General features: G+C 29.3%; 2 protein-coding genes across 4 annotated transcripts; both read right to left on the reverse strand.

Moving 5' to 3' along the window:
* Window positions 1-1,386: 1,386 nt before the first annotated feature.
* LOC137819377 (protein EPIDERMAL PATTERNING FACTOR 2-like) lies at window positions 1,387-2,586 on the reverse strand. The gene is made up of 3 exons (XM_068623211.1): window positions 2,401-2,586; window positions 2,048-2,091; window positions 1,387-1,797 (listed from the first exon to the last, which is right to left on the reverse strand). The coding sequence occupies exons 1-3, from the start codon at window positions 2,498-2,500 to the stop codon at window positions 1,600-1,602; spliced, it is 342 nt and encodes a 113-aa protein (XP_068479312.1). The 5' UTR covers window positions 2,501-2,586; the 3' UTR covers window positions 1,387-1,599.
* Window positions 2,587-11,441: 8,855 nt separating this feature from the next.
* On the reverse strand, window positions 11,442-19,472 carry LOC137823418 (uncharacterized protein At4g15545-like). Of its 3 annotated transcripts, none has more exons than XM_068628540.1 (10): window positions 19,083-19,472; window positions 18,023-18,091; window positions 15,000-15,053; window positions 14,815-14,881; window positions 14,612-14,680; window positions 13,951-14,208; window positions 13,661-13,706; window positions 13,496-13,574; window positions 13,282-13,406; window positions 11,442-11,688 (listed from the first exon to the last, which is right to left on the reverse strand). In XM_068628540.1, the coding sequence occupies exons 1-9, from the start codon at window positions 19,368-19,370 to the stop codon at window positions 13,308-13,310; spliced, it is 1,029 nt and encodes a 342-aa protein (XP_068484641.1). In that variant the 5' UTR covers window positions 19,371-19,472; the 3' UTR covers window positions 11,442-11,688; window positions 13,282-13,307. The 3 variants fall into 3 exon arrangements, with proteins under 3 accessions (XP_068484641.1, XP_068484655.1, XP_068484650.1); XM_068628554.1 differs by having other exon boundaries at window positions 13,293-13,406; window positions 19,083-19,468; XM_068628549.1 differs by having other exon boundaries at window positions 13,288-13,406; window positions 19,083-19,464.
* Between the last annotated feature and the right edge of the window lie 746 nt (window positions 19,473-20,218).

Raw genomic sequence — 20,218 nt, forward strand, 5'->3', positions numbered from 1 at the left:
ATTAGACAGATTGAGCTGTGAATTGGGTGAACAATTCCAAACAGTACTACTTTACTCATTTTTTAAATCTTGGTGTTTCACCTATTTAGAGAAGTGCTCCTTAAATGTAAACTTCGTGTTCATGGTAATGGCTAGCTAGTCACTTGCACAAAGTACAGAGGCATGTGCTTATATGCACAATATAAAATTTTCATTTTACTGACAGACTACACAAACTAATGCTATTCATCATGTACAATACATTATTAATTCCCAGGGAGATTAAGCATACCCACTTTAAAAGTTCATTTTCTTTCTTCAACTCCCTAGTCATGCCAATATCAAGATTATGGCAAACGGTGTTGGCAAAGAATATTTATGGAGACTTTTAGACCTTGTTCCTGCTTTAAAAATGAAAGTGATAGAATTCAGATGAATTGTTCTTGATTAGAGTAAAAACTAAGAGGAGTTCTAAAATGACCAAGTAAAAGTAAGGTTAAATACTCCATATATTTTAAGTGTATGATTCGTCTTTTATGTCAATTCTCCAGTTGATGGAAGTTAATTAACATGGTTAGCTTACTGGTATATCATACTCTGTGACATTATCTTTCAACGTGTTTTTGACATGACTCATAGGTAAGTAAGGATCAAGCTAAAGAGTTCTGAAAACATAATTTCACTTTACAAGTTACTGAAGAGACATTGTTTTATGTACTCTGTTCATGTATAAAAGAAAAGACAAGTGAATATCTGATAATAGAGTACGTACAATGTGTAAATATGTAAGTTTTCATTATGAACAAATAACCAAAGTTGTTCAGATATCTTATATTTCTTTTCCGTGCATTAAATTATGTGCACTCTTAATTCTTCATATTTATGTTTTTCCAGTACTTCATTTTTATCGTTGTTTACTTTAAAGTCAATGTTAAAATTCTAAATTATTTTTATTTCTGCTCAAACTTTTTATTCAAATTTGAACATTGTGTTCTCAATTGCTCATATTATCTGCATAAATGTCTGAAAATATTCAGATCAGAAGAGTCAGTTTGCACAACTAATCAGTTTAATTATCATTTAAATTTAATAAAAAATCATTAAAAAGGTGGAACTTTTATTTTCACATTGTGAAAACTGATTCCTTCTCAGAATAAATATAAAGTTGTTTCACTATGAAATAAATTGCTGTATTTATAAGATCATTTTGTTAATTATTGTACTTTCATCAATTCAAATTGAAAAATTAGAGATTGCTAGTCTAGATAAAAAAAAAAACATAAATAAATTAAAATGTTTAATTTTCAAGTAAAATAGGATGTAAAATATGTTCATAGGAAAATATATAATGGTATGCTTATAAACATTAAAACTGGTTTGGTTACTACAACTTTGTACTTGCATATATAGCAGCAAAAACTGCAGTACACAGCAGTAAACATTTCCTTATAACATGGATCATGTTTTCATTTTTTGGTACATTCATTGCTGTGATGACAAAGTTGTCATGTCCTTGAGAAAGACAAAACTAGAGGCTAACCAACCTACACTACTCAAAAATTTTAAAATTTCTGTGACAGACCTTTTTTAGAATTTTAACAAAGATACAAATTTGAGGTGTCAACCATTGGATGGTACACGGTAATATTTCCCTTTACACATGCACCTGTAAACTACAGGACAAGACTCTGCAATCATGCACTTGTAGCTCACTATCACCCTCTTGCAAGGAAAACATGAACCACATGCATGAGAACAATCTGGCAATGCAGACCCAGTTGGGTAGAGTTCCATTCTCATGTCTTTCTTTGCTCCATTCTGCAAATTGCAAGTAGGTAAACAGCCATTAATCTTTCCAATCAGTGTACCTAATGGTTAACTTCTGAGTTCTAATCTCTTTTCAACAACATTAAGAGTCTGTTTTCATAATCACTTTTAAAAGACAAAAAAAGTCTTTATGTTATTCTTTCATTTTCTAAAAATTTGCATGGATAGGTTTATTCAACATACCTGAATATATATATGGTTAGATTCTATGAATAGAGAAATGAAATTACTGGAAACAAACCTCCTCAGTTGCTGCTTTCTGTTGTTGCAAGTTGATAGACTTAACTGGAAACAAAAGTAGAAGCAAATATGACTGTTCTACACTAAAAATGTTCATTTAAGCAGCAACATCATCATAATGAACAAATAAATCTATTTTAAAGGGACATTTACTGCTAAAATATTAGACATTCCTTCTAGAAAATTTCAATTTCATACCTCCTCATGCAGAGTTCAGTGAGAAGTATTATGTGATTTACACAACCAATTCAAAACATTGTGCTGCCTTTAAGGTTTTACTTGTACATTTGATTGGAGCATGTGTGCATAAAAGTTGTGCAACATTCAAGTAGATGTTAATATATTATTACTTACCATGAGTAGGGATCATCCCAAGGCTCCACCCATTAGAAAGTAAAAGGAAGAAGGAAAGTAGAAAGAAAAACTTGAAGGCCTCAAATGACAAAATGCTCATATTCTCTGAAACTATATGAAGAGTTGAGATTTATTTTCATGAGTAGAATAGATGCATGAAAGTGAGGAAGAAGGAGGAAGATGAAGTTGTTGATGTGAATGTAGAATTATATATACATGAAGATGCAAAACTCCTTTTAAATGTACTATCAGGTACACCTGCTGCATTTCACATGATCCACGGCCTTCTTCTGAAGCTTTCTTACTTACCCAAAATAAAAACATTATTATTATTATTATTATTATTATTATTATTATTATTATTATTATTATTATCATTTAAAAATAGTGAAAGATTTTAAAAAACAAATACAAAAAATGATAATGGTGATTAAATTAAATTAGTGAGTGATTTGTAATGTGATGCTTTGTATCAAAACAATAATGTGTGTGTGTGTGTATATATATATATATATATATATATATATAAATCTAAACCTTCTATTTATTATATATACTATTATCATTTTTTGGAAACATAGAGATAAAAAGTGTTTTTTTAACTAGTAATATATAATGAAATTAACATCTGATGTACATAAATTATGTTTTTCTTTTTATTTTTACTTGTAACAATTTTATTATGCCATATGAAAATGTAAGTCTAATGGGTGAGATTCATTATCATATTAACAATATGTGATATGTTGTTTTAAGTTTCAAATTTTAGAAACTGTTTTATTTATATATACAGATTAAAATTAATATAAATATTAAATTTTAACTCATATATATATAACAAAAAAACTTTTTGTTACATAATAAAAAAGTAGATATCGCAATATTAACAAAATTGTATATATCAATATCAAAATGGCATAACCTTCATATATTGAAAGTAAAAATATATAATTGTTACACTTATTTATCTACATTTTATTTCGTATTAAGAAACAATTATCACGGTATAAAGTAATTATTCAAATGAAAAAAAATAGTTAACATAATAGTAATTATAACATAAAAAAGTATTTATTAGAACGTTGACCTAAGAATAAAATTGTTTGGAAAAATTGTTGTAAATAAAAATTAGTTACCAAAATTTATATTCTATTTACTAGTTTACTAGTATATGTGTATTTTTATATATAAAAGACATAACTTTGAAAAATAAAATATAAGTAATTTTGCAAGAATTGGAATTAAGGAGTTATTCAAATTATCTTTTAGTGGAAAGGTTATACAATTATTTTGGTTAGAAAGACTTGGTGGTTATTCATTTTATTAAATAATAATTTTTTTTTAAATTATTGTATCAACTTAGTTTATAAAATTACAATAATTAATTAAATTAAAAATATTAAGATATCAAATTTATACGTATTTACTATTTTTATTTCGAGTAATAAATCAATAGTGCTAATAGTTTTATGAATTAGCTTCAACTATTGCTATAAAAAGATACACAAAAGGTTCTTGTGCATGTCAGAGCCTGTTGTACCTTTTTTTATACTATACTTTTTGCCTTATAAAATATAAATTGATAAAAAAAATTGTATTTAATTGCATTGATCATCAAGTATTAAAATTGTACAATTTGATTTTCATGTTTCAATTCTTCAAATATTTCGGTAATTCGAGTTTTTAAAAAAATATTTAATAAATTTTGCTGATGTTACATAAATATATAACATGAGATAGATATGATATTATAAATTTTGTGACAACTGACATTGATAATTTAATTTTGTATATCACATGATTTACTATAGTCTCATGTTAATATGTGAATGATGCATTACAATGTATTTATTATTACATCATTTATCTCTCTCATAATCTTTCATAACATTTTAAAAATTCACTACAATGATTTTCTTAACATCAAATTCATGCAAGTAAAAAAATAAATAAAGAATCAAAATCTTATATATTTATGTGTATCCTTTTCATCCTATCATATATGTGCATTAAAACTACATTTGTCATAAAAAATTCAACCATAGAAAATGCATTATCTTGACAAAATTGATTTGATTTCACTACCCAGCATAATAGATATTTTGTATAACAAATGCAATGTTTAAGTAAAAAAAAATGAAATTTCAATGATATAGTATAAAAATAATTTTAAAATTTACTAAAAATCAATGTGTTTAATTACATAAAAATGGTTGGTTATACAAAGTGGTTAACCAATTGTTTACAATATATACATACAAAATATTACAATCAAATATGTATTTTATCATCAGAAAGATGAAAATAATATAAGATTTTTAATTTATTTAAAATTAATTGTATACTACCTCTTTTATTAATGTTTACAAATGCAATTTTATGCTTATGCTTATGTCTCATTATATAATACTTGCACTTATAGCTTCTTAGATGATGCAAGCATTACAAGTTAAAAACAAAGGTTAAATATGTTTTCTTTATCATGCATTATGATAATTTTCACTTTCATCCCACTATTTTGAATTTTCTTAATTTAGCCTTTCTTTTATTTAAAAGTGAGTCAATATAATCACTTTCGTCAAGTTCATGGTGACTGTGTTACTTTGATAGAGATGTTACGTTTTACAATCATCAACAAGTCAACTTTGACAAATAACCTATCATTTGTCATTTATTATTTATGTCATGTCACAATGTTGTAATACAAAGTCGTTACCATTAATTTGATGGAAATGATTATATTAACTCATTTCTTACAAAATAGGACCAAATTTAAAAATTCAAAATAGTGAAACGAAATTGAAAAAACATCGTGATATTCTTATAAAAAATCCTATTTAACCCAAAAACAAATAATTATAATTATAATAATACATTTGATGTATTTAGCCTTTCCTAACAACATAACAATCCCCACAACCTCAAATTTTTCATAACTCTATAAAAAGTAATGCACATTAAGATAGTATTAATTATTAAATTTACTAGTATTAAATTATATAACATGGGAAATACAATAAAAAATAATTATGCACTTAGTATATTTCTAATTATCAAATTGTTAGCTTTCTTGTGTAGTGTACATAAGAGAATCATAATATGTGGGTAAGGAATATTAACTATCAGTTTCTAATGACCCTACAAATTAAAATAATGTTAGTACCAATTAAATTTCACATCAATTAACATTAATTTATAAAGTGCATGTTTATTTATACAAGGTACTAACTACATGTGAAAACGGGTCAAATATATAAGGGTGGTTGAATTGTGTATTTAAAATTTTTGAAAACTTTTCGCAAAGGTTTGCCTGATAGACGTGAATAGACAAATTTTAATGCTAAATAGACACACTCTCAAGTAAGTTTTTGAATGGATTGTGTATGATGTCTGATGACTCTTCATTAGACGCAACTTTAAGATGACAAAACGCATTGTCTAAATACTTCTCAAAGTTCATTTTTATAAATCTCTACTTCTTATATTAGTTACAGATTAATCATATGAAATGTAAAAATATAAGGATTGGGAGATATTTACATAAAATACTTTTATATTGGTTCGTCTGATAATTCAAATTATTAATTCTTAATCAACACTATCAATGTTCCACTAATGTAAACTAATGTGGTACGATATTAGACAAGTATTATTTGAACTAAACTACAAGTACTTTTTTACACAACCATTCATGCCTAAACACGAGTATTCTTTGGACCAACCATTCTTAGCTAAACACGAGTATTATTTAGGCACAACCATTCCTTATGTAAACATGAGTATTCCTTAAAATACAACCATGCCTAGTTAAAGCTGGATTTTCTTTGAACCCAATGACTCTTGACTAAAACACTTTGATTAATAAAGATTGTGATCTACGAGATCATGTGGTTTTGCCCACTAAAAGTGTATTCAAACTTTCATCTCTCTTAGGACATCCTAAGAGGGATACGTTTGAACACACATTTCTAAATAGTATGAACAAAAACAATTTTCTTCCTCACAAAAAGAAGGCTAAAGATTGCTTGAAAACTTGAAATCGTTAAAACAAATTCATAAGTGTCGTCAACCTTTCTTTTTTAATGAGATATTCTCTATATGAAGTTAAAAAGAAAATAGTTATTGCAAATCCTTTCATAGTCATTGTTTACAATTCTTCCATATTTTATAATTTGGAAAAGATAATATCTCAATTTTTTTACTTTCAATTGAACATTATTAATATTATTTTTATTTTATTCTTTAAATTTTTATTTTTTATTTTTCTATTATTTCAAAATATCATTTTTCACATATACTTAATTGAAATGCTAATAACTTATTTTGTAACACACTATTTTAAACACATTTTTTATTTTTATTTGAATTTTGTTTCAGTATGTTCAATATAGTCTCATATCGCTTAGGAGTCGATGTCAAAGATAGTTTATGTACTCCTTTCTCCTTTAACCTACTAAGGTTTTTAAGAACAAAACTATGACAGAGCTCCGGATAATACTTCCTGGTTGTCTCTGCACCTCTACCTCCTTTATCACTAAAAGGTCATTTATGAGCCTTAGCTGGTGATCCGGGTTGTTTTCCTCTTGACGATCAAGCTTATGCCCCATCGTCTCACTGGCCGACCTTAACCCTTGTTATTTTGAGGTCATATCTAGTATTCAGAGTTTGCATCGATTTGGTACCGCTCTCGCGGTCCGCACCTAGATTCAATTAAATTGCAACGAAATCTTTCATAATTTTTCAATTTATTCTTTTTTATTTTAGTTGTTTTTGTTTTTTTCTTTTTCTTAGATTCAAATCCGAAAGGAGTTAAGTAAATTAAAAATCCAAAGAAGGTTATGTCCCAGGTAAAGTAAAGATATCTGAGTAAGCGTTGATTGATTGAGTCTATAGATGCTATCCCAACTAAATTGGGATCCAAACAAATTTATCTAAAATAAAAAATTAAATGAGTATATTTTTATAATGGTCCATTAAATTGCCACCAATAGTGAAATATCTATTAGAAATAATGCGTTAGAAAATCTTTTGTTACCATTGCTCATCTACTTAATATAAAAAATGGGTATTTATCTTATACAATTCAATTACTTAAATACATTTATTGAAAAATGAGAAAGTGCTTCGTGGAAATAAAAAATAAGTGAAAAGTTAACCGTGTTTACAGAAAAAAGATTTTGTTTTCTAATTAAAATATTTGGAAAAGAAACCGTATATAGATGTTCCTAACCATTTTGTGTATATTTTTTAGGTATAATTAAATTTTAGTTTTTCAAATTTAAGATAATTTTTTTTGTATTAAAATTTAAAAATATTATTTTAGTCGCTCAAATTTAAAAAAAAAATTAATATTTGAAATTTATTATTAGAGAGTAAAATAATTTTGAAAATATAATTTTCTTTCCAGGAATTTAGTAATTATGGACTAAAATTGTTATTTTTTTATATTTTAGAAACTAATTTTTCAGGATAAAGATTGAAGGACGAAAACAATATTACTCTCAAAATTTAAGAGATAAATAACTCTTTTTTTAATATTAATTATTTCGCATACATTTATGTGGGTGTGTTGTTTATTTTGCTTAAAAATTATGCATTATTTCACCTTTTTGAATTATTGTACAAATTCACTAGGAATAGTATGAAAATTAATTACCAAGATGAGAGTGGAGTACTACACTAATACTGTTTGTAAAAGATGTTTACCAATAAAAAAAAATTATTATAAATTCATTAAATATAGATTGCTTAAAACTAAAAGGGTTTATGTTTATAATTAAAATACATCAATAATCAACTTTATAAACATAATTCTTAATAAAAAAAACTTAAAAATATGTATTCTTCATTTGGTTGAAATGAGGGAAGAAATTAAGGAATTAAAAATACGGAATTAACACTACAACAAAATCATTTAATAGAAATCAATTTTAGAGACAAAAAATAATTAGTTATTGTATTGACTAAATTAGAGACCATTTTAGAAGAAAAAAAAATTGGTTTCTAAATTAATTTATATTATTCTTAAAACCAAGGTTTTAACTGCCAATTAGAAAAATCTTAAAAGCTAATTAAATACTAATTTAAAAATTATTTAATAGTAATAGAAATTAATTTTAAAAATTTTAAAAAAATAGTCTCTAAAATATCTTTAATTTAATCATTATAGTAACTAATTATTTTTTGTCTCTAAAATTGGTTTTATGATTTTCTTTATAGTGTAGTGAAAATAAAAAATTGGAGGAATCCAGCATATATTTTATCATATTTATCTTTCTATTTCTATATTTTTTTAATTTTTATTTTTTTTTTAAATTAAACATCTTTATTTTTGTATTTTATTTCACAGTTATTTATAGTTATTAATTTTGAAGCAATGAGAGTAGAGAGGAAGTGGGGACATAGAAATAAATAAGAAGGAAGAGATGCAGAGGTGATAACTGAGATAAACGTGAGATCATGATTTCAGAAATAAATGAACACCTTTTATTGTACCTTTCACTTCAAACTTCTTATGACCTTTTTAATTCATGCATCAATTTCTGTCTCTTCTTTCAATGGGGATTTTAAATTTAGATTCACATCAACTTAATTTTAATACTTTAATCTTTTAAATTTATATTTGTTTTTATAAAACGAGTTTTTAAAATTTAAATAAAATTATTAAACTTCAACTATTTCTGTAATCCCTTTCATATACGACTTTAAAACTAGTATTTAAATTTATATTAATGTACACATTACACTTATAATAAATTATCACACAAATAAATTATCATAATGAAACAATTCTATTTAAAATTCATCATAATTACAAGCATAAATACATATACACTACATATTGATTCATATCAAATGATAAGGAAAGCATTCTAAAAAATTCGTATTAAGCATTTATTTAAAAACTAACATTTTAGTACCTTAGATATATAGGTATTGACTACATGGATTGGGGTAAGCTTAAGGTATATTCATATCTAAAAGAAACTCACAATAGATGTTTTGGTGATACAATAAACTTTATTTTAACTTCTCATTACCTGATGTCTTAGTTTATATAACTTAGACCATTAGTGAAATTAGGGATCTTTGCTACAACATATCTCTTTGCTTAATACACCGATTACAAATCATTCCAAATTTGTGACTTTAAATTCATACATTTCTTATCATTCTCAACAACTTTTTTCATACAACAGAATTCATTTAAATAAATACACAATTCAATATTCTATTTACATTTATATTTAACATTCATATTCAATCAATTAAAAAAAAAAGGAGAAACAAATTATTTGAGCAAAAATTTCTGCAATTAAGCGAAATTTCCTTCGGTTGAGCCAAAATAGAGCCAAGAACAAATATTACATTTTTGCTCTATTTTTCACTTCAACATGCAATTAATTTCATATTTTTAATTTTACTTCAAAATCAAAATCTCAAAGTGCAACATAACAATTAATTTACCAAATTATCACAACTAAATCAAATGCTATTTCAAATCCATCATCAAAAGATCTTCAAAGATAGTTTCCCTTACCTATGTTCTCAAGTAATTTTCAGTTCAAACAAGAGAATCAATCAAAATCTAGAAACCTAGAACAAAGTACCCAAACATAACAAAATTTCAATATAAGTTTAACTAAGTTGAGAGGATCACTTTTGACAGTTAACCACGACAAATCCAAAAGGAAAAATAAAGTATTGCAATTGCGATCAAACTTCAAAATGAGATTTGAAGAAATGGAGGTAGAAAGAAATTAGAAGAAAAGCTTTGTCATAAGAATACGCATATGCAACCTATGTTTATGTTAGTTTACAAGGATTGAGTTTTGTCGTTTTTCACTTTTAGGCATTATCTATATATTTAGTTATTTTGTTTAATACATCAAATTTTATGAAACTTTATACATCTTCGGTTCCAATACCATTAGGATTCCATAATGTGAGGCTCACATGACACTTTGGTAAACAAAATTTTCCATAGCAAATTAGAAGAAAGCTTGAGATGGGCATAATTTTCTTATGCAACCCATAAATATGAAAATTCTCACATTGTCATTATGGTTTAAGAAAAATCAACCTTCAAATTATGCAATCGATAAGTTATTGCTTAACTGTGCAATCTAGAGAAGTCATTTACAAAGTGTGTAATCTTGGAAGTATTTTTTAATACTGGATTGCACATTCTAAAAACATTTTTTACTTCTAAATGGTACAATCTGAAAGTCATATTTTTGCATAAAATAAAAAAAATTTAGATTACATAATTCATAATTATTTTTTACTTGCAACCTAAAAACTTTTTTTACTTATGAATTGTAGTTTTAAAAGTCATTTTTTACATTAATATTTTTTTTTCAAATTGTACAATTCAAAACTCATTTTTCCAAAAAAAAAAATTAGACTGTCACATTCAATAATATTCCAAATTATACAATCCAAAAATCCAAAAATATTTGACTCTGAAAATTGTGTAACTCAAAATTGCATTTCATACCCAATCTGAAAGGTTTTTTATGCAAAGAAAGATTTACAAATTGCACAATCCAAAACATTTTCTTCCTTATCAATCACAACACATAAACAAGAGTAGCGTCGATGGCAAGGAGGCAGCAGCAACAAGGGTACAATTTAGTCTTTTAACACATAGAAAGAGGCAAAGATATATGAAGGTGCAGGAAGAAAGTCTGAACAACATCGTAGTAATCCACCAAGGAAACCAAGACAATCCCAACAAGCACAAAGTTGTTATTGACATGAAACTTGAAGGAGGTAAAGAAGTTTTTAAACTTTTCTTTTTTACTTTTTCAATTTCTTTTCATTTAAAAAACTTCTATTCACAGATCTTTCTTTTCTTCTCCAATCTATTTAATTCCTCTCTACCTAACAGAAAATTTGAAATATCAACAATGAGAATCTTTTCAATAATTTCATCTAATATTTTCTGTCATCATCTATTCCTTTTTGGCCACCAAACTGACATTGCTTCGTTGGTCACACAACAGTCAGACTACTACTACTTGCATGTGCAGATCATCTTAGAAAAATTCCCATCGCACTTGTTCCATAAACCAAAATCTTGCAATATTCATTCAACATTTTAACTATATCTGCATGCCATTTAGAAAATGACGAGTTTATATATACACAAGCAACGGGGAATAAAAAAACAAACAGAATGCCTACATGAAGTATATATTCTCGAATTCAATGGCTGATTTTGATTACTGAATCAGGGAGGAAAGAGTCAATTTCGGTCCAAGAAACCCAAGTTGGGTCAGTAACCTGAAATCAGTCAATTACACAATTAATCACTACAGTTGAACAATCTTAATACATTAATAGACGACAGTGTGGTTATTATATCAAGAGCTTAGTATTTATCATTAATCAAGGCATAAAACTAATATCAATAAAATGAATGGTGGAAAATTAGGACAATGGAAAGTTGTTTAATTTAATTGTCATAAACTTCAAAAATTTCAAGTCTGTTGAGATAACATTAAATCACCACATCCAAATTTTGCTTTGAAATTCAGAGTTCTATCATGGTTTTGTTCTTAAAATGTACCTTGAAAGATTAAGATAAGAAAGTGTATTTATATTGTCTTTGGCCTTAACTACTAAATAATGTGGAACTATATCTCATTACTAACAAGCTTGGAAGATTCTTTTTATATATTAAGACATATTGTTTAAACTTAAAATAAGTGTATATGAAATAAGCAACTTTCAAAAAAAATAACTTATTTAATAAGCAGATAAAATTTGATTTTTAAAGAAGCAAAAAATCTGCTTATTTTATTAAAAAAGAAAATTTAAAAATAAACAAACAAACAAATCGTCCATTGTAGTTAGTGATCTAAATGAAATTGCAAAGAGTTGATCACATTATCACACAAATACAGCTCTCCATCTATGGTTTCTCAAAACCGACCAAATCATGGGAGATGCGGATATTATTTTACCAAAATGGGGCATCTATAAACTATAGTCAAATGTTGAAGGAAAACAACTTCCCCTTCGCTACGTGTTTGTGTTACAACTAAGTGCTACTGTAAGACTAATCCATTAGATGGTTGAGCCTCATCACTTCAATACCATACCAACTCTTATTTCATTAAATTTAGACCTCCTCACATTATCATCTCTTAACATTCATAGAGAAAGTCACTGAGACATTCACTTGGGATTGGTGAGATGAAAGGGTTGGATATTATGAGATGCTTAAATCTCACATCAAATAGTATCAAATGTTTGATGAAATATTTGTGTTTAATTCTCGCTACTTTATAAGTAGCTTTTAGCCAGTAGGTTCCACTAGTGCTTGGGTGTTTATTAGATTCTCAAGATTTTAATCACATCAAGTCTTTTATTCACTCAGTTTAGGACTGCTAACAGCTACATATTTAAAAATCCAAAAATTGAGAATGAGGTTGTGGCTAAAGTGATTCCAAGGAATGAACTTCAATATATCAGGTCATTTGTGTGAAATCCCATTATCAAAGGCAGCAGTAGCAAAATAGCAGACAACACAATGCCAGATTTTTTAAGACAGTAAATACTGGCTTATTAAGAATAAAACTTATATACTGTACTAACGTGACAACTGATGTTATTCTCTTATCAAATTTGAAGCCTCATCTTGGTAATATATAATGTATTTATGAAAATGAAAATTTCCAAAGTGAATCTCCAAATATGATTGAAAAACAACATCAACTGTACAAATAATAGTACAGTATGCAAGTTTCGTCCCCTTATTAATAGAATGCAAACAACAGGTGCAACTTCATCCACAATTCAAAAAAGAAAAGATGCAGAAATATTGACACAAAAACAAGAACAAAATTTATAACCAGCGATTTGGATACTGACTCATACAATACCCAGCAATGCTGCTTTCAGTACTGGCGTGCATTTCGGTTGAGCAATCCTTGAAAAGATAAATAAAGATCTTTGTTATCTGACCCAAATATCTCATCTGCTTTTCTTAAAGTTTCCTAAAAGAACACAGAACAAGTGGAGCAATGATTACTTGGAAAAGTTTCAGTTCCAAATCCAACACTACAAATATTCAATATTTATTTACCTCCCGTGTTTGCTTCTGAGCATTTAATTCCTTTATGTTGGCAAGGAATGCACTGAACTGCTCATATGAAAGACGACTCCTGAAAAGGTGATACATTGAATCAACTAACTAAACTTCTAAAATAAATTGAGTCATAGTTTACATAGACATGGAGAAAGAATTCACCTGGCCTGACGAAAAAACTCCTTTCCATCAATCTTTGGAGTACGACCTAAACAATTTTTTACACATAAGTAAACTACTGAGAATATCGAAATACTGAAACACATTGAAGAAACACCAGGCGCTCTAATGCTTCAGATGGAACAAAGCCCTAACCAGCGGCATAAGATGGATAACATTTTAATCAAGAACTGCAGTAAGAGGTCTAAGAGCAAAGAAATATGACAAGCTTCAAGGACCAGAATTAGCGAGATGGGACAACAAATCAGTTAACAACGACAAATCATATAAACCTGGAAGTGCTCGTCCCCGAGGTGGAGAATTTGCTGCTGATGACTGCTGACTAGATGGATACCATGAAGAGAGAGATGCACGCCCATCATATGGAAGTTTGGTCGGAGAGGTGGCACCAGAAGTTTGCTTGGGTGATCCAGCAGCAGAATACCCTCTAGGAGACCCAGCCGTTGAAATCACCTTTGGAGTTCCAGTTGGTGTAAGACGTGGTGTGATATATGGGGTCAAAGAAAACCTTTGCCCTGAATACCTGGAAGCTATAGGAGCAAAAAGACAAGAACAAAAGGGAATTACCATGCCTGTAAATATTAAACATTTTTTTCCAGTTAAATTCAATTGTTTTAGATCAAAAGTCCAAATTCTTAATTTTCCAGTACAAAAGTTTATTTCAACGTTTTTGGTTTGATTAAGTAATATAACTTTCAGTCTTCACTATACAAGAACTTTAAATAAGCATGCCAAGGATGACAAATAATACTCAAGGAAGTGGAAGATAATTCATTTCCCAATGCTATATATTGACTATTAAAGTTAACTTTCATACATAATTTCACACGAATGATATAATACCTATATCAAGAAATAGTGTTAGTTGATTATAATAATTGAGCAACAACATTATCATGTTTGAAATCAATGATCTCTGGAAAATTCATCTACCTTCATCATTTGTTTTACCAACATCTGCAGGGCCGTTGTATGAATGATGTACCGTATAACCATCATCATCTGCAAGCAATACGTAAAAGAAATGCAAGTAAAATAACTTTCAACAAGCACTTTTATAACAATTCACATCACCAGGAAGAGATACGTGCAAAATTGATAATTAAATAATCAATGAGGTAGGGACTAGAGAGTACCCTTATCAGGATATGCCTTTGGAACTGATTGATCACAGGTTCCAATATCTATGGTTTCAGCAGCATGCTGTAACAAGAGCAAAGACTTTGTTTAGGAAATAATAATAATACAGGTCATTTTCAGCAACAAAAGCAAATGTAATCATTATAACTTATAAGTATAGCTAGATATACTGAAGCCTTACCGATGCATTGTCATCAGTTAGCGACTGCATCAGTTGTTTTTTAAAAGTCTCCAACTAGAACATAGAACAAAAGAAAAGATGTCAGATCTACATAAAAGTAGGCGGGAAGATTTAAAGTAATATCATTTTGACAATCTAGTCAAACATATGTGCTCTTACAATGAAAAATATGCATGCAGTAAAATAAAATAAATGCAATTTTGTATATACATGGAAACATACTTACCCACACCAATCATTGAGTTTGAAATCATGACATAAAGAAAAGGATATATTAAGCCTATTAGTGAATAAAAAAAATGTACAAACTCTCCTCCTTAAAGCTACTTTAATTACACTTTTCTTCCTTCTGTTAAGAAAATTGCACTCCTCTCCTTCAAGTTTACAATTCATTTCTTCTCCTTAAGTCCTAAAATCAGTAACATAGTATTCAAAATTAGTTGTCCATGCATGATATTGAAATTAGTGGAGAGCAGAGAAATGACCGTGGAAGTCATTGAAATTAGTGTAGCCCAAAAACGTGATTTTAAGTTTGAGAATATCCGAGGTGCCCCCCATAGCAAAGTCATGGAATTATTTTTAAATTTTGGAGTTTCTTAGTGTGGAAAACATGTGTAGGTAGTAAACAATAATTACGGAATTACTTTTCTTGATCTCAGAAACAATACATTGGTAATTAAAGGAAAAATGAAATCCTAATAAAAGGAAATAAATCTCTAGACATAAAGACTCTAAATCTGGAGTAAATAAACTCCTAATCCCAATGCCTTTAGGGATTTCTTACAAACAAATCTATATTTATTATCCAATTAATCTATATTTATTGTACAGTAAATGTGCAATATTTACATCCATATTTCAACACCCCTCTCAAGCTGAGGAATAAAATGTCCTCCATTCCCAGCTTGGTCAGCCACCTATTGCTTGGACAAAATGTATGGCATGCATACTAAACCTCCTATTTTTTCTGTAATGAAGTGTTGAATCTATTTCTATATGCTTTGTTCAATCATGCTAAGTGGGGGATTATGTGCAATGTCTATTGCTGACTTATTACCACGATAGAGCTCCATGGGTCCCTCCAAATTAATCTTCACATAGCCCTTGTGCCATGGACCTGAATTCTGATTCAGCATATGATGTTATGTTGCCACCACATTCTGTTTTTTGCTTCTCCATTTCACCAAGTTCCCACCTAGGAAAGTACTATCTCCAGTCTTCTATCAACAAGAGAACCTACATAATCTGGCATCAGTGTAGGCTTGAAGTGTTAGGCTTCCATTTCTTTTGAACAGTGTTTCCTTTCCAGGGCTACCCTTCAAGTAATGTAGAATTCTATAAGCAGCTTGAAGATGAGATTCCTTCAGTTGGTGCATAAACTGACTAATGACACTCACTGAATGAGCAATGTCCGGTTGTTTGTGAGCCAAATATATTAATTTTCCAACCAGTCTCTGATACATCTTTTTGTCTGCTGTTGATTCCTCTTCTGCCTTACATAACTTGAGATTAGGATCCATTGGAGTTGAATCTTGTCTGCACCCAATTTTCCCAGTTTCTGCCAACAAATCAGTTGTTGCTGAATCTTGGAAAATTATAGCTACTCCAACACACCCCCTCATGTCGAGGAATGAATATCTCGAGTGTGGGATTAGATATTTATGGACGGTCTAACAAGAGCCCAACAACAGTGGCATAATATAAACCATGGGGATCACCACTTTGGTTGTGGTAGACCAATTAATCAAGTATGCTCATGTTATCTTGTTGGCACATCCTTATCCAGCCAAAGTTTTATGGCCCTTATGAAGTGATGGAAAGGATAAGTCCTGCAGGATACAAACTGAAATTGCCTGAAGGGAGTGAAGAGCATCTGGTATTCCATGTCTCTACTGAGAGATTCTTGTCAATTGGAAGCACCAACCAGCCTGTGAAAATTCACGGGAATTCATTGGATGAGTTCCAGGAGGAATTACCAGAATTTCACCTTGAGGACAAGATGGATTTTGAAGGATGAAGAGTAAATGTGGACCTAAAGACCTAGTGTAACTAAAGTTTATGTGAGAAGGTCTAAGAAGGAAAGGGTGCAGGACAGTGGGCAGCACCATACCTAATTATAACGAAAAGCACAAATATTTAAAATAATTGCCAAGGGCAGTTGTGAAGTAGGAGGTAGCTAAAGTAAATGTGTGGGTATCATGGGGAAGATATGAGAGTATATGTGGAGGATAGAAAGAGGCAGATGGGTATGGGGAAAATTAGTTATGACTTGTGGGAGAGACTAGGCACTCTTTAATTGTCTAGAACTTGCAGTTTATTCTGCAATTTCTCACTGTAAGAGAATACAAGAATTTGAAATCACACTGATTCAGAACAGAACTTTCCTAAATTAATCCAAGAAATGTTCTGTTTTTAACTTCGTCTAGTGGTACCTATCAGAGTGTAAGCTAAAGAGTGAGTTTGTTAAACATATGGGATGAGCTGGCAGTTTGTTATGTCCGTTTCATTGAATGGATTGAGAGAATATTCAAGCTGTTGGATAGTCATAAAAGGAATGGAGATAAAAAATGGAGGAGATAGTTTGTTGGTGGGCTAGACCCTAAGGGTGGACAGGGAACTTACCTCAGAGGAGCCATAGGCACCGGGCATTGTATGCATTTCTCTCAATATCAGTATATTAAAATTCTGCGCTTGAGTTTTTTAGATATTTGTGCAATTTTTCTGGTTTCCTAACAGTATGCAACACATAATGATACGATTGGAACAAAATATTGAGGCAGGTAAAATCACAACAAAGAAGTTAATATTGCTTAACTATTTTCTTGATTGATAACTTGAAACAAACGCCCAATAACATTTCACTATCTCACCAAAATGTAAAACATAGGAAGGGATTAGGAAACTGAGCATGGTTCTAGCACAAACAATGGCAGCAGCTGAAAATTTCTGAAGAGCATAGGCAGGGCGGATATACATACAGAAAATAAATAAAGTTAAAACGACAAAATCAAATAAATATTCACCTTGGCAAAGTCTCGACTCAGCTTCTTCACCGTTGCTGCCAATTGGTCTCTTTCCTTCGTAAGCTTTATCTAAAACCAAAAGGCAGAAGACATAATCACTCACCATCAACTCTAAATAACACTATCTTGTTAACTTGTGCAAAATATTCAAACACATAAATTCTCTCTAAGCAAGAGCGTCAATGCCAAGCTTCTCATTCATCCTCTCTTCTCCTCACCTTATATTTAGTTCCTTAAAAATATATTATCCGACATCAATTACTAAAGACTCACACTAGAAAATAAATCATTTTTCCCTTTCATTGCAAACAACCAAACACAACAATTTATGATAACCAACCAGCACCAACAATCAACAATAACCATCCCACATCCACTACATCCCTTCCCCATTTTCATCCGCCTCCACTCTTCTCAATGCTTATCTCACGCGAGTACAAAAGAAGCCAATTTTACAAAATGGATAATCATCATTGTCAATCAGGCACAGGCATGCCAACAGAATAGTCTTCTGAAATAATCATTTTTGTCTCAAAATCAAAATCGCTACAACATATAATCTCCCATGTTTAACCCAGTCAGTCTTTTAAAAACCAAAAACTAATTCTTTAAATTTAATCAGTACACACCCAATTCAAGTAAAATCAATTTTTTATTCTTTGCTGATAAAAAAAAAGTAAAATCAATTTTCATATCAACAGCTGGTTCAACACTAAATATCAGTCACACTGATTTCCTCTCTCAAGCTTTTACAAAGTCTACATTTGGAAGAGCTTATTTAAACTCACCTTAGGACATAGCATACTGACTTGTAAAAGCATTTGAGAGAAAATATACAAAATAGGTGATAATTCATAAAAGTTGTTTTCAGTTTCCCTTTAATAAATAAGGTGATTTTTATGTTCATGAACACGGTCAACGCAGCATCCCAAAACCGACAACCAAAAAAAAATAGAGGTTTATATATGTATTAAGACCCTAATTATGTGCATAATCATTTGTAATTAACTTTTTTTAAAAAAGAAGGAACATGCGAAGTGAGAAGGGATAAGAAGGCAACGTTTTCGTTGAGGGCGTTGTTGAGGGTGGATTCGGACTGGTGGCAAGCGCGGGTGAGAGAGGAGAGGCGTTCTTCGAGGTCGAGGATGATTCGGTCCTTCTCTTGAAGCTTGTGGCGGAGGCGAGAGGAGTCGGATTCGAGAGCAGAGACACGGGAGGCGATGGCCATGGAGGTTATCTTGCGAGCGAGATCGAGCTGCTGGTAGGGGTCGGTTGGGATGACGGTGAGAATCTCGTCGGGGAGGTCGAAATCCACCGCATTGCTCACTGAACCCGTGCTCTGCGACATGCCACTCAACCCTCGCCACCACGATTCCAGAGAAAGGGTTTCGTTGAGGTTGTTGCAGAGGTGGGAATCAACGAGAGAGGGAAAACTATAATATTCTCAATTCATTCATATTATTATTATTATTATTATTATTCCATTTCTTTCTTCCTTATTTCCTCATTCTTACTTTTTTTTAATAATAATCATTTTTAAAAATTGAAATAGTTATTAAAAAGTAAAATTATTTAATTACCAAAAGCATATATCTTTTCATCATACAGATTTGTCAAAAAAATAAAACTGTGTAATTAGAAAATGTTAATACTTATAAGAAGCGTGTTCTTTCAATATAACGCGCGTTATTTTATTTTAATATATTTAACATATATTAAATTTCAATATTTTATATTAATTTTAATTTTATATATATTTTAAATTAAATAGTTCGTGTTTTGCTATTCCAAAGCGACACCCATTACATTATTTCTTAAATATAACTATTTTTCTGCTTTTGCATTATATTAATATAATTGTGTTCCATTTTTTAATATTAAATTTATAAATTTTGCTAAAAATAAATAAAATAATTTATATATATTGATTATTACAATATGTTTTTGACCTTAAAAATAAACTGAATTTTTTTTTCTTACCACAGTATTAATATATTGGAGATTTTACTCTTTTATTATCACTAAGTTTTTATTTTTACGTTTTATAATCAAATCTTAAATTTCTGAACATTTTATTACTTGAATTGAATTTTTGTAAATAAAATAAAGTGATTTTTCAATCACTTTTATTCTTGGGTTGAAATAATATAATACAAAATTTCAATTTCTCCTATTTTTGTTTGCATTTTCATAATA

The sequence above is a fragment of the Phaseolus vulgaris genome, chromosome 11, assembly GCF_000499845.2.
Source record: "Phaseolus vulgaris cultivar G19833 chromosome 11, P. vulgaris v2.0, whole genome shotgun sequence".
Classification (NCBI taxonomy): domain Eukaryota; kingdom Viridiplantae; phylum Streptophyta; class Magnoliopsida; order Fabales; family Fabaceae; genus Phaseolus; species Phaseolus vulgaris.

What these genes read in the sequence shown, in the direction of transcription:
- LOC137823418 (XM_068628540.1), bottom strand. Translation starts at nt 19,370, where the DNA reads ATGTCGCAGAGCACGGGTTCAGTGAGCAATGCGGTGGATTTCGACCTC. An exon ending in TGAGTCGAGACTTTGCCAAG is followed by an intron (nt 15,054 to 18,022) that starts GTGAATATTTAT and finishes TCTATGTTCTAG; the next exon opens with TTGGAGACTTTTAAAAAACA. An exon ending in TGGTAAAACAAATGATGAAG is followed by an intron (nt 14,209 to 14,611) that starts GTAGATGAATTT and finishes TTGCTCCTATAG; the next exon opens with CTTCCAGGTATTCAGGGCAA.
- LOC137819377 (XM_068623211.1), bottom strand. Translation starts at nt 2,500, where the DNA reads ATGAGCATTTTGTCATTTGAGGCCTTCAAGTTTTTCTTTCTACTTTCC. An exon ending in TGGGATGATCCCTACTCATG is followed by an intron (nt 2,092 to 2,400) that starts GTAAGTAATAAT and finishes TTTTGTTTCCAG; the next exon opens with TTAAGTCTATCAACTTGCAA. An exon ending in AGAAAGCAGCAACTGAGGAG is followed by an intron (nt 1,798 to 2,047) that starts GTTTGTTTCCAG and finishes TGCAATTTGCAG; the next exon opens with AATGGAGCAAAGAAAGACAT.